We start from the raw sequence: 15,279 nt of genomic DNA on the forward strand, positions 1-15,279 counted from the left end.
TCCCAAATTCAAGTATTTGGTTTTGATGTTATATTTGTTATTCTCATAGGATTTTGTCTAATGCTTAGTCTGTTTCGGTGTGTGTAACATTTTAATGTTGTGTCGTTGTTCTCCTCTTATATTTAATGCGTTTCCCTCAGTTTTAGTTTGTTACCCTGATTTTGTTTTTTGCCCATGGATTTATGAGTTTTGAACAGCTGTATACTACTGTTGCCTTTAGTTCAGCATCATTGTAAACATAGCGGAATTTTATGAGACTGTCATCAGAGTGAGAAGGTTAGCGTTATAAAACCAGGTTTAATCCACCATTTTCTACATTTGATAATGCCTGTACCAAGTCAGGAATATGACAGTTTTTGTACATTCGTTTTTGATTTTTTTTTGGTATTTGATTTTGCCATGTGATTATGGACTTTCCGATTAGATTTTCCTCTAACTTCAGTATTTTTGTGATTTTACTTTTTACATTAATTAAATTAAATGTTTTGAGAATTACAAATATGATTATTATTAATTCTACTTAATCAAAATTTATATCAATTCAATTCAACTCATAATTTTAAGTCGTACTCGACATTTAACCCGACATTCGTCTATGACCGAAGGCGAAGTATAGTTTTAACTACAACTTAATCGTCAATCTATGTTTGTACAAACCGTCTAAAGAATGACCTCCACATTTCAGATTTTCAGATGGAAAATGAATTTTCTTCAGCTGAGGATGGCGACGGCGTGTTCCAGAATAAAACAAAGGATGAGGAATATAAAAGGAAAGTAAAGCTCATCAAATCTATAAGAAAATCCGTTGGGACTGTGGAATCTGGCAAACAAGTATTAAATGTCGCGGTAATAGGTGCCAAAGGCTGTGGGAAAAGTTCTTTCATTAACACAGTAATAGCAAGCTTAAGGAAAGATAAATGGCAGATGTATTCAAAAGTTGGAATGAACAGCGGAGGATTATCCAGTATTACACAACATTTTAGAAGGTACGATTCATACACCAAAAGTCGTTGTACATATACATGTTGAATGTATCAAATTTTATAGATTTGTCACGGTTGTGCTTTTTTTTTGTAGTATGCAACATTTTGGAAAACATAAAACCATATAACATAGTTCGTTAAAACGCAAAAATCCTGTATACACTAATGAACACATAAACAGTAGGTAAACTCATCAAATTTGCCAAGATTGCCCTAGATGCGGTTTTGTCTACGAAAAACTCATCAGTGAAGCTCTGGCGCGAAAACAAAATTTCAATCCTTGTTCCAATGATGAGTTTATTTAGATATGTCTAAATTCCGAATAAACATAACCACTCTATTTTTTGTGATGGTGTCCAGTGACATTAATCTCTGGTTAATACAAACCTCGATGAGATAAGATCCGACTCTTCAGAGTGAATTTACATGTGTTTTCATTCTTGGCTAAACAGAACTCGTCATTTAAATAAACAACGGATTCTTTCTTTCTCAAATGTGTTACTAAACGTCTCACGACTTTAGTAAATATATATCCACTAGATTTCATACCAAAATCAAGTGCAGTAAAGATAAAACCTTTTTAAACCTCCGAATTTCAAGGAGAAACATAAGTATTTCTGATGCTCATGAACTATATCAATATGATGGTGTTCTGATTTCATATCAACAACAAAACCGAAACAATTAGCCGACTTGTTTCTTTATTATTTTGAGGCTGACTTCATGCAGGAACTTCTTAGGAAGAAAGATAAGAAGTTAGCACTATCCTTTAACTCTACGTGTCGCTATATAGATGATGTTCTTTCACTAAATAATTCAAAATTTGGTGACTATGTGGAACGCATCTATCCAATCGAGCTAGAGATAAAGGATACTACAGATACAGTTAAGTCGGCCTCATATCTTGACTTACATCTAGAAATTGACAATGAGGGTCGGTTGAAAACAAAACTTTACGACAAAAGAGATGATTTCAGCTTTCCAATTGTGAACTTTCCATTTATAAGTAGCAACATTCCAGCAGCACCTGCATACGGGGTATATATCTCCCAATTGATACGATATTCCCGTGCTTGCATTTCCTATCATGATTTTCTTGATAGAGGGTTGCTGCTCACAAGGAAGCTATTAAACCAAGAGTTCCAAATGGTGAAGTTGAAATCATCCCTTCGTAAATTTTACGGACGCCATCACGAGTTGGTTGACCGTTATGGAATAACCGTATCACAAATGATATCGGATATGTTCCTTACGTCGTAACTACAATCCCCTTCCCTTTCCTGAATGTGACCTACCGAATTAGACTATTTACCGGATTTGTTATCACATAAGCAACACGACGGGTGCCGCATGTGGAGCAGGATCTGCTTACCCTTCCGGAGCACCTGAGATCACCCCTAGTTTTTGGTGGGGTTCGTGTTGTTTATTTTTTAGTTTTGTATGTTGTGTCATGTGTACTATTGTTTTTCTGTTTGTCTTTTTCATTTTTAGCCATGGCGTTGTCAGTTTGTTTTGGATTTATGAGTTTGGCTGTCCCTTTGGTATCTTTCGTCCATCTTTTAGAATATAAATACTGTTTTACTACTTTTCAATCTTCGAATTTAATCAAATCCATTTTTGTTGAAACAAATTCACTATTATCTAATGTTGATTTATTATTTCGTAAAATATTTCTTCAGGCTAGTTAAGCAACTGAATTTTATAACAGTCTAAAATAACATTAAAAATGAAATCTGAAGCAATAATCTGTTTCCAAATTTTGATAGATTTTTTTTTAAACGACCTTTGACATAAATATCAGAATTGCAATTTTCGTCTTCATAAAAATGTTTTAAAAATATCAAAATATTGTACCTCGACAATGTCGCTGTTTTGATCTTAAGTAGACCCTGTTCCTTACATTCCTTTTCTGCAGTTCTTGCCATGTTCCCTTGCTTGCCACAGTTGAAGCAGACCTCTGAGGTATTGAAGATATTTAAGTGACCGAAAGACAAGCCGCTGGCGGCCAAACACCCCTCGTAAGGGCTGCAGATGAAATATAGTATCGGAACCACCTGTAACATGCCATTTGAGCCACTTCATCTGAAAGGAATTATTAACAGTTTTCCAACCGCACTCGGACTTATTTGCTACTCTAATTAATTTAACTCTCTTCATGATCTGAACAGACGAATTTTTTAGTACCCTGACTGCCTTTTTTGGTCGATTCTTCTCAATGTACTTAATTAGATATCACAATTAAGTTCAAATTTTATCTCATTCCCCTGAAATTAATTCTCTGATGTCGTTTCCCTTTTTCTTTATATCTCTGTTGTTTCTGAAAAAAAATCATCTCTAGGCCAGAAACTTAGTTATTAAAGTACTTTGTCTTCATGGAAAACAAATCTGCGTTTTAAATTCTGGTGACTTGTCTTGTTTTGAATTACCCTTTCTTTTCATTGATTCTGCAGCAGAACGTTAAGCCGAAATTGAATTGTTAGGAGAGACGGTAAATTCTCTAACATTAAGGTAACGTTCTGATTCGAACATCATAAACAATTGTTTGGAAGTCGATTGGGTACCGCCAAGCATTCGATAAAAAATACCTTACTTTGCATGACTAGTTTATTCTCTCCTAAATAAAGGCAACAGTAGTATACCGCTGTTTAAAACTCATAAATCCATGGACAAAAAACAAAATCGGGGTAACAAACTGAAACCGAGGGAAACACATTAAATATAAGAGGAGACTGAAATACATCAGGAAATTCATAAGTATCCGCACATAAGTTTATATAAAAACGAACTAAGAATTAAAAAACCCACAACAACATTAAAGGAACACGAAGGGTGCCACATGTGGAGCAGGATCTGCGAACCCTTTCGGAGCACATGATATCACCCCTAGTTTTTTGGTGGGGTTCGTGTTGTTTATTCTTTAGTTTTCTATGGTGTGTCATGTGTACTATTGTTTGTCTGTTTGTCTCTTTCGTTTTTAGCCATTGCGTTGTCAGTTTGTTTTAGATTTATGAGTTTGACTGTCCCTTTGGTATCTTTCGTCCCTCTTTTAAGTCATCTGAACTTAATAAAATATGGCAAAAGAGCAAACAGACATGTATGTCCTTGCACACAGTACATCTTTTACATGAGCGGTCCTTACTACTGCATTACTGAAAAGGCATTCTGATTTACAAAATTGTCTTCCTAATATCTGATGATTTCACTAATGAACTGGAATAGGAGCAGATTAGAACGGGGCTCATTTAGGACAACAACAATAAAAAGAAACGTAATGTTTTTCCAATTTAAGGATGGGTCTGTCCTGCGTCATTTCTATTCTTCTGCGAGTCCAATTTTCAGTTTCGAAAACAGGCTTTATTTCTTCAACATTTTTATAAAAGTGTTTGGAATCTTATTTTCAGTTTCAGTGCTAAAAGAGATTATTATAGAGAAGAACCGGAGGTGTTGTTTCCAACGTTTATCGATATTGACGGTTTGGAAGATGAAGATGGTAACTTCAATAGGGCGCTTTTGAGAGCATTATTTGACGGCAAAATTCAAGAAAATGAAATGATTAAAAGAGTTATGAACATTTATGAGAATAAACCAGATGATTTTGAAACCGAAATGTTCCATCGAGCAGAACATCTAAAGATAGATCGAATTATTGTTGTTACAACAGCAGACCCAAGGGAACCATTAACAGCAGAATTGTTTAAATGCATCAGGGAAATGGCAAACGATCTTGAAGGTAACTTACTATTGAAAATACTTAACTCTTTCATGATATTTACAGTTCAAATATCCATAACAAGTTTTAACAGAACTATTTCAACTTCAAACTTATATCGTTGATGTTTGTATATATCACTAAGCATGCTGATAACCAGTGTTTTGTTGGCTTTTCAAAAGTATGATGAAGGTGCATATTTTGGATTCTTTTCTCATTATATACATGTTTATATTCAAATCAACGTATTCGAGATTGAAGAAAATTTAGAACAAAACAGTCGAAAATGGTAGATTAAAATAAATTTGGATCTCAAATATGCATTAGGATACTCATATTCACCATATAAAATACCACTGAAAGATAAAAGATTAATATTTTCAACGCATTAATTTGCATTTCTGTTCCCGGTAACAATATCTGAATTTTCCCCCAAAATCCAACGAAAGAAGTCAGGCATACATTATTAGCTCACCGGGCCAGAAGGGCTTTATGTGAGATATAGTCATCACTTGGCATTCTTCGTCGTCAACTATTTCAAGACACTTCTCCTCGACACTACTGAGCCAACTACATTTTGTACCTTCAATTTTGGTCATATTAACGTTTTGGTAGATCGTAATCATTGGTAATTTGCTGAATATTATTATTGTAATCAATAAGTTCATCACAATTTCTAGAATTTCAAAATCTTCTTCTCTGAAACTACTAGAACCACTATTTCTAAACTTTAACTGAATGTTCCTTAAGGTTTATAAATTGTATCCGAAGTTTTGATCTATCAACACACATGGCCGACACGGCTAAAATAGAACATAGGGTAAAATACAGTTTTTGAATAATATCTTAAAAAACAATTAATGCAAAATCAAGAAGTTAAAGTATTCATTAGCTGAAGGTCTACCTGCCCTGAAGTAATAAGCAAAATAGAGTATCTGATTTTTTTGGTTATTGCCTCTGAATAAACGATTTCGAGAAAATTCTTCAGTTTCTTGAAGTTATTATCTTCTTGAATATTATTAAAGATAAAAATAAACAGCAGAAATATTCATCAAAGAAAGATCTACAAAAAGGTAAATATGTCCAAAATTGTCAATTGACACCTTCAGGAGTTATTATCCTTGAAAAAGAACTTTTCACAATTTGTTTTTCTAAAGTTTGCTAACTAAAACTAGCGTATTGCGAATAAATATCGAGAGTTAATATAAGAAGTACACATTTGGCACGATTTATGCAATCTTTAGTTCGCATAGGATAAAAGATGAAAAAAAAACAACTGTTTTAAGGAAAACTTTTATATTTCCATTAAAATCTACGAAATACGAACTCATGTTTTGACAACGCTATTAGCATTATTCAATCTAATTTTGAAGGTCAATCCCTCCCCCCGAAAAAAAATCAAAGCTCTGATTCCTTGTCTGTTTTTTGCTATACTGTAGGTCGTTTTTGGTTTGATCCGTTCGTCAGTATTTGAAATATATTTTGGATATTCAAAAATATTGGCCTATATTATGACTGCACATACTGAAAGGCCATTTATTATCAAAGTGTTAAGCTGGTAATATTTCAAGCTTTGATGCTATTACTGTATACAATTTGAGAAAAAACGTGTGTGCATTGCCCTTAGATATGAGAAAATAATTCACAATGCGAGACTACGGTACTTTATTTGGCTTTTTTTTTTTACTTTTTTGGATTCGAGCGTCACTGATGAGTCTTTTGTAGACGAAACGCGCGTCTGGCGTATATACAAAATTTAGTCCTGGTATCTATGATGAGTTTATCTACATGACAACGACAAAGCATAAGATAAGGGTTTCTAATTTAACAATTCAATTGAACGTTTTTTACGTCATTCAGGAATTCCAATATTTGGCGTGATGACCAAAAAAGATATGTTCAAACGTAATGAAAAGAGGATCAAAGACTTCCTTAGTTATTTGGGAATAAACGAAGATAGTTTTAAATTGATAGTAAATTATTGTCCTGGTGCTTACAAAAAAATGACATATCACAGAACAATTTTGCCTGAAATTGATGTCCCCGTACTGGAAGTTATTGAACAGGTTTGTACTTATGTTAAAGTTTGACAACACTTACGAAATGACGGAGATGACGATAAGGGTCAAAAGGTAATAAGTTTCCTTAGAATGGGTTTTAACATCAGTATCTCGTTGTAAAATGCACTTTAGCTGCAAGTAACTAAAAAATATTTTGTTATGGATTGAGCCGATATCCAAATTGTAAAGCTTAGACCGGAGAAGTACTGTTAATGTTTTAAAATAGAATAGTCCCTACGCTGAATTAGTTAACATTATCTTCTATCTTCAATTCATTACTTTAATCGGAAGTTTCAAATTTATATTTTTTCTAAATTGTATTTGCAATCTTGTATAAAAGAGGGACGAAAGATACCAAAGGGACAGTCAAACTCATAAATCTAAAACCAACTGACAACGCCATGGTTAAAATGAAAAAGACAAACAGAAAAACAATAGTACACATGACACAACATAGAAAACTAAAGAATAAACAAAACGAACCCCACCAAAAATCATAAACGACCATTCATTGCACTTATTGTCTAAAAATTACTATGTGTGTGTGTGGAATATGGATACTATATGTGTTTAAATCTAGTTTGGGTCAAATCATGTTGTGAAAAACTCTAGAAGATAAAAGTGCCGGCAAAACATATAAGGTTTAAAAAATAAGAACCAGTATTCATTCTTGCATTCTGAAATTATAAAAAAAGGTTGCGTATACTTCATAATCACAAGCATGTATACGATATGTTTACAGATGATCAATCCTAATCTTGGACCATCGGAAGGCTGGCATGGTTTCCTTGCACGAATGCTTCTGAAAGTTATAAAATGGGTTTGCATTCCTATACAGATTACTATTTGGGCGTGGATCCTGGTTTTGCTCACATTCATGCTTTACCATGACCAGAACAAGATTTTTGCTACAGCCAACAATACATTGAACAATAAATATGAATTCTCATTACCAAATGTAGGCTTCATTCACCATGTTTACAGGTTCTTAAGCTCAACTTTGGTTATTGCTCCCATCGCATTTTCTCTTTTTCTGCTTGTACTGTCCAATATTGCGAAGCAACTTGTTCGCATGGGATTAGCTACATTGCTAGTAGCTACTTTAATTGTTATTTTACCCACATTTGTGTATATCTACAAAGATCAGATTAAACATTGGTAACTGTCACGGTAATAACTTAATAGTTGTTCTTTTGAATGTTTTTTTTTATAGAAAGTTATATTTGTGCTCCTTGTATTCAACCATTCCTTTATTTGACTATGGTCATTTTTTATACATCTTTTTTATTCGCTTATATGCTTTGACTGCTTTGACTGTGTGCCATTTGTTTTTGGTTTTTGTTTACATATTTGTTTATTTTTGTTTTGTGATTTGGATTATTTACAATGTTGACTTTTGTGAACCTTGTTTTTTTAATAGTTTTAACTACCTATGTCTTAATGTTTGAGTCACACATTGTTGTCAATGTAGTGGTAAGTTTTAGGCAGCTATCAACCCAGGTAAAAAAAGTGAAAACAACACGTTATTATTTAGATGCGTCTGAAGCGCCTTTTCAAATTAACATTTCTACATAAGCATGATAAGGGAATGCTTGTAATAAGTCAGAGACATGACATATTTCCTATTTGTTTCATGTTCTTTTGTTTTTGTCAATATACATACTAAGGAGTTTTCGATTTGAATTCTTTAGAGTTTGATATTTTTCATAACTATACCTTTTAACTTGAATCGTTTATCACTTGACACCCATCAAACTTCTTGATAACGATAATAGCATCATTTCAATGATATATTTCAAACGGTCTGACCGACTTTAAGATTGATAAATCTCTAAAATCAAAGATTTTAATACCGCAGTCTAGCATTTGCAATCCAAATCTAACATTTCGATCGGCTCCCTTTTGTTTCCCATACAATTGTTATGTATATGAAAAAAGAACAGTTTGGAAACTGTTATTCAAAATTTTTTCAATTATTTTTTATATTGGAGAATACAGGTTATATTTATACATTTAGCCTGTTTCAGAAATGTTTTACAAAGGTCAACATCTCAATTAAATGATGAGATAAATGATTCATTAGAGCGCTATTCAAATCCTCTTACCAAAAAAAATAAAACCATATCATAATATTGTTCTCATTCACACTTATTGTTTGAATTATAGCTGTAAAATCCTCTTACAACGCAATTAACATGTCGTTTTTTTTTAATTTTCACCTTTTAGAATATGCTATCTTAAGGCTTACTTCAAAGAAAACATGTAGCTTCTGAATTATAAAAGTAGAACCTTTTGAAAAACAAATTTTCAAACAATTGCTACTAACGATAACCAGTGGTGTTCTAATATTTTTGAATCAATGAGTGACAATTGATACCTATTCCCATTTCTTCTCTATTTGCAAATCCGAGGGTATACCAGCCCAGTAGCAAGTACTTCGGTACTGGCATAAAAATGCGGATTGTTTGTGTTCTAATTGAAATTTGCTGTTACAAAATGTTAGAAATTATTATAAATTAAGGAATGTATCTCCCTCATGCAAACTCCGATTCCTTTCACGGATTTGGCTATATTTGTTTTACCTTTTAGATTATAGCTCTTCATCTTTTATATAAGTTTTGGATTTGAAATATGTTGGCCACGAGCATCGAGAGACATGTATTGTCGAAATGCGCATCTGGTGCAGGAAAATGGGTACAGTTAATGTTATTACATCTGTCTTATTGTAATCGGACTACAGTGTTTATATCATAACAATGTTTGCACTGAACTTGCAAATTGAGTTACCAATCAGTAATATATTGTTTGAAAACTACATGTATAACATACTTTTTATTTTTGAAAATACAATCTGCTGATTATTTTTAGGTAAAGTGTGATAATGATGACAATACATGAATATTGTAACACATCAGACAAATTGACACTGTTTGTTTTTTGTGGTGTTTTAGATACTTATATACATAATTTAGTGTGGTCACAAATTGATTATAGCAATTAATTGATCAACATATATGTACATGGCTGCAAATTGTGGTAAATATGATGACGTTCGATGTCGCAGATTGTGAAAATTTGCAAATAATAAGGTCTGAGACCACAATTGTTGTCCCTTGATTTTCGTTGTTCACAAATATAGTCCCTAGTGTTGACAGTGGGTTACTTGCCATTAATTTTATACCCCTTCCAAATTTATTTCTCCATGTTTAATGCCTCAAATTGCAAGTAGGGGGTTGAAATTACACTGTGAAAAAATTTGGGTCCAGAATTTTTAAGAAAAGTAGTGATTTGGTCCAGGTGAAAAAGGTTGAAAAATAGCACTTCGGAAGCTGTCAAAAGATTTCAAGACGCCCTAAAGATAAAATTGTTCATATTTTGAGTTAGAGACGATGAAGTTTTCTAAAATTTTTATATAATTTGTCCCAAAAGTAGTACAACACACTGTAAAAGTTTCTTTGAGAAAGCGCATGTGAGATTTTTTTAAATTTTCATTTATATTCTAAAAGAAATGCACCACGAAATAATTGTGGTCTCGGACCTAAGAGGTGAAATCTGTAAATATAGAACCTGTACTTTTGCAACTTCCCTAAATGATTTGATGGTGTCAATCTGTCAAACAGCATGAACTTAAAGGATTTAAACTTTTATTTTATAGAATTTCTGCAAAAATGACCAATTTTGGCATTTTATGGTCAAAATAGGCATTTATAGCTTTTTCAATATTGATGCATAAATGGCATCCTGACTTTCTATCTGACAGGTTTTCATGTGTAAATATTTGTGTTTCTATGCCTTTATCTAGTTCGTTTACTTATTTATGAACTCTGAATCTACAGAAAAGAAGATTATCTCAGACAATATGTGCAAAATGTGTTGTATAAATGACCCTTGTCTAACGCCCTGTTTGGATGAGGTCAAAAGTGGGGAGCTTGGTACATAAAATTTGAAGTCCATAATAAAGACCTCACTAAATTTGTTTCAAAAACACTTTACAATGTCTATTGTACCTGTTCCATTTCACATAATATCTTTCTTTTCTTCTGTAGGATAGCAAGTGGTTTCAATACAAGCCTGTTGAGAATATATTGCATGCAAGTTTTTCCCTAAAAAGCCAAAAATCTTTGTATCAGACCGTACTGTTTGTAAGAAAAGTTAATTGCAAGAGTCTTTTTGTGCTCAGATTTGCTGAATTATGTCCCATGAGTATTGAAATGATTAAAAAAAATACAAAATTTTATTTCTGATAGCCTCAATATGCATTTTTTTAATGTAAATATGTGGCACGGCCTAAATTGACCCCAATTTTTTTCCAGTCTTACTTGGCCTAAGACCCTTTTAAACTAATATGATATGTTATTTGTTACTTTTCTTTCCATTTAAAGAACTTTCAATACATATATAAGGATCATTTATAACCATAAAGCTTCACAAATTTAAAATTGCTGGAAAATATTACATCTTCATGTAAGGCCCCCCTTCATTGAAAAACCTCAATTTTTAGGCACAGGCTGATATAAATTTGACTTTTGAATAATTATGCCAAGTCTGATAAATCAAATGAGTGCTCTATTGCTTTTTAGTACATGACAAGTTATATATTAAGGCATTTAAAAAGTATTTTTTTGCAATATTTTAATTTTTAAAGCCCCAAATGTTGATGGTTGAAATTTTTCAATTTAAACATCAAAATTTTACACGCAAATATGAGTATAGAACTTAACTTATTGTTTATAATATACATCCTATTGTCATGAAAGTTTGTAAGCAGTGTTATAATTTATTAAGCTTTGGTCATACCAAGATTTTTTAAGATTTGTCTTCTCTTTCTATCCTATTAGGTCCGAGACCACAATTGTCGTCCCTTGATTTTCGTTGTTCACAAATATAGTCCCTAGTGTTGACAGTGGGTTACTTGCCTGTAATTTTTATACCCCTTTCAAATTTATTTCTCCATGTTTAATGTCTCAAATTGAAAGTAGGGGGCGAAATTACCCTGTAAAACAATTTGGGTCCAGAATTTTAAAGGAAAGTAGTGATTTGGTCCAGGTGAAAAAGGTTGAAAAATAGCACTTCGGAAGCTGTCAAAAGATTTCAAGACGCCCTAAAGATAAAATAGTCCATATTTTGAGTTAGAGACGATGAAGTTTTCTATAATTTTGATATAATTTGTCCCAAAAGTAGTACAACACACTGTAAAAGTTTCTTTGAGAAACCGCAGGTGGGATTTTTTTCTATTTTCATTTATGTTCTAAAAGAAATGCATGTTTAAATTTTTTTTCTCGCGGAAATTTTTCGCGATAACTATTAAAAAGTGAAAAAATGACAACATATATATTCATCCGCACAACCTTTCAACAAAAAGAAGATACAAATTAGATTTTGACAACATAATCATATAGACATTTTCAGAAAAAAAATTAATAGAATTCATTGCATTACATAGAGAAAAGGGTACAAAAATGTTGAATACACGATCATAAGATTGCGAATGGAAATGGGAATGTGTCAAAGAGACAACAACCCGAACATAGAGCGCAGACATCAGCCGAAGGCCATCATTGGGTCTCCAATGCAGCGAGAAACTTCCGCACCCGGAGGCGTCCTTCAGCTAGGCCTCTAAACAAATATGTATACTAGTTCAGGGGTAATGGACGTCATACTAAAACCGAATCATACACAATAAACTTACTTTAAAAATAGTAAAAGACTAACAAAGGCCAGAGGCGCCTGACTTGGGACAGGCGAAAAAATGCAGCGGGGTAAAAATTGAGATCTCAACCCTCCCCCTACACCTCTAGCCAATGTAGAAAAAAAAAACCGCACAACAGTACGCACAGTAAAACTCAGTTTAAGAGAAGTCCGAATCAGATGTCAGACCAGGAAACAAAAGAAAATAAACAAAATGACAATAATACATAAATAACAACAGACTGCAAGTAGTTACTGACATGCTATACATGACAATTGCATTTGAATAAGGAAAAAATGTACAACAAAATCAGCCAAAAAACCCAACCCAAAACATAAGTTATAACATTCATCAAAGATAGCATTTATCGCTAATTCTTGATTTGAGCAAATTGGGAAACTCAATAAGTAAGGGATTTCAAAGAATTCATTATCATTAACGGCGATAAACGAAGATAAATTTGTCAAGTCGAGGTCACTGCACCTATTTTTTTGATTTGTTTTAAAACTAGCAAATCCCCTGCTTAAAAAATGAAATCCAGAGGTCACGAATTAAAAAAAAAAAAAGATCCCGACATCCCGAAATTCGAAAAAAAATTCCCGTATCCCGAAAGGATCTATCACAAAATCAGAAGCTTAAAAACACCCGATCCCGACGTCCCGAAAAAGGTCCTATTCCTCTCAATAATAAAAATAATGATAATAAAATATTTTAACAAATTCGAATAAATACTTCTAGGACAATGAATATTCAATTAATTAGTATTTATACTAAGTATAGATGTATAAGGCTTTGAAAAATCTACATAAAAAAGCAAAATAGTAATGAAATTAACAATATATAAATTACAAAAAAAAAGAACCCCTGACCTATTTCGTATTTGTCTGTTTAAAAAGTTAGATAGATTTCAGTCATGCATAGTTTGAAGATAATTATCTTATTTTCTTTGTTTATCTCATTTGAACATGAACTTAGCATTGCAATATTTTAACTATTACATTAATTAAATTAAATGTTTTGAGAATTACAAAATATGATTATTATTAATTTTACTTAATCAAAATTTATATCAATTCAATTCAACTCAGGATTTTAAGTCTTACTCGACATTTAACCCACTGATGAGTCTTTTGTAGACGAAACGCGCGTCTGGCGTATATACAAAATTTAGTCCTGGTATCTATGATGAGTTTATCTACATGACAACGACAAAGCATAAGATAAGGGTTTCTAATTTAACAATTCAATTGAACGTTTTTAACGTCATTCAGGAATTCCAATATTTGGCGTGATGACCATGAAAGATATTTTCAAAAGTAATGAAAAGAGGATCAAAGACTTCCTTAGTTATTTGTGAATAAACGAAGATAGTTTTAAATTGATAGTAAATTATTGTCCTGGTGCTAACAAAAAAATGATATATCACAGGACAATTTTGCCTGAAATTGATGTCCCCGTACTGGAAGTTATTAAACAGGTTTGTACTTATGTTAAAGTTTGACAACACTTACGAAATAACGGAGATGACGATAAGGGTCAAAAGGTAATAAGTTTTCTTAGAATGGGTTTTAACATCAGTATCTCGATGTAAAATGCAATTTCACTACAATTTACTAAAATATATTTTGTTATGGATTGAGCCGATATCCAAATTGTAAAGCTTAGACTGGAGAAGTACTGTTAATGTTTTAAAATAGAATAGTCCCTACGCTGAATTAGTCAACATTGTCTTCTATCTTCAATTCATTACTTTTATCGCAAGTTTCAAATTTATATTTTTTCTATATTGTATTTGCAATCTTGTATAAACGACCATTCATTGCACTTATTGTCTAAAGATAACTATGTGTGTGTGGAATATGGATACTATATGTGTCTAAATCTAGTTTGGGTGAAATTATGTTGTGAAAAACTCTAGAAGATAAAAGTGCCGGCAAAAACATATAAGGTTTAAAAAATAAGAACCGGTATTCATTCTTGCATTCTGAAAGTAGAAAAAAAGGTTGCATATACTTCATAATTACAAGCATGTATACGATATGTTTACAGATGATCAATCCTAATCTTAGACCTTCGGAAGACTGGCATGGTTTCCTTGCACGAATGCTTCTGAAAGTTATAAATGGGTTTGCATTCCTATACAGATTACTATTTGGGCGTGGATTCTGGTTTTATTCACATACATGCTTTACCATGACCAGAACAAGATTTTTTCTACAGCTAACAATACATTGAACAATAAATATGAATTTTCATTACCAAATGTAGGCTTCATTTACCATGTTTACAGGTTCTTAAGCTCAACCTTGGTTATTGCTCCCATCGCCTTTTCTCTTTTTCTGCTTTTACTGTCGAAAATTGCGAAGCAACTTGTTCGCATGGGTTTAGCCACATTGCTAGTAGCTACTTTAATTGTTATTTAACCAACATTTGTGTATATCTACCAAGATCAGATTAAACACTGGTAACTGTCACGGTAAAAACAATAGTTGTTCTTTTAAATGGTTGTTTATAGAATGTTATATTTGTGATCCTTTTATTCACCCATTCATTTATTTTACCATGGTCATTTTTTATACATCTTTTTTATTCGCTTATATGCTTTGACTATGTGCCATTTTGTTTTTCTTTGTTTACATATTTGTTTATTTTTGTTTTGTGATTTGGATTATTTACAATGTTGATTTTTGGAACCTTGTTTTTGTTAATAGTTTTAACTACCTATGTCTAAATGTTTGAGTCACAAATTGTTGTCAATGTAGTGGTATTTTATGCGCCCGTTATTCAAGGGGAAGTATTAGCCAGCTATCAAACCAGGTAAAAAAAAGTGAAAACAAC

At 32.4% G+C, this 15,279-nt stretch overlaps 1 protein-coding gene across 1 annotated transcript; it reads left to right on the forward strand.

Moving 5' to 3' along the window:
* The first annotated feature begins 693 nt into the window (after positions 1-693).
* LOC139502003 (uncharacterized) lies at positions 694-14,676 on the forward strand. Its single transcript, XM_071291322.1, has 5 exons — positions 694-986; positions 4,385-4,713; positions 6,553-6,758; positions 7,495-7,710; positions 14,491-14,676. Exons 1-5 carry the CDS (start codon positions 694-696, stop codon positions 14,674-14,676), a joined length of 1,230 nt encoding a protein of 409 aa, XP_071147423.1.
* Positions 14,677-15,279: the final 603 nt, after the last annotated feature.

The sequence above is a fragment of the Mytilus edulis genome, chromosome 13 (assembly GCF_963676685.1).
Source record: "Mytilus edulis chromosome 13, xbMytEdul2.2, whole genome shotgun sequence".
Classification (NCBI taxonomy): Eukaryota; Metazoa; Mollusca; class Bivalvia; order Mytilida; family Mytilidae; genus Mytilus; species Mytilus edulis.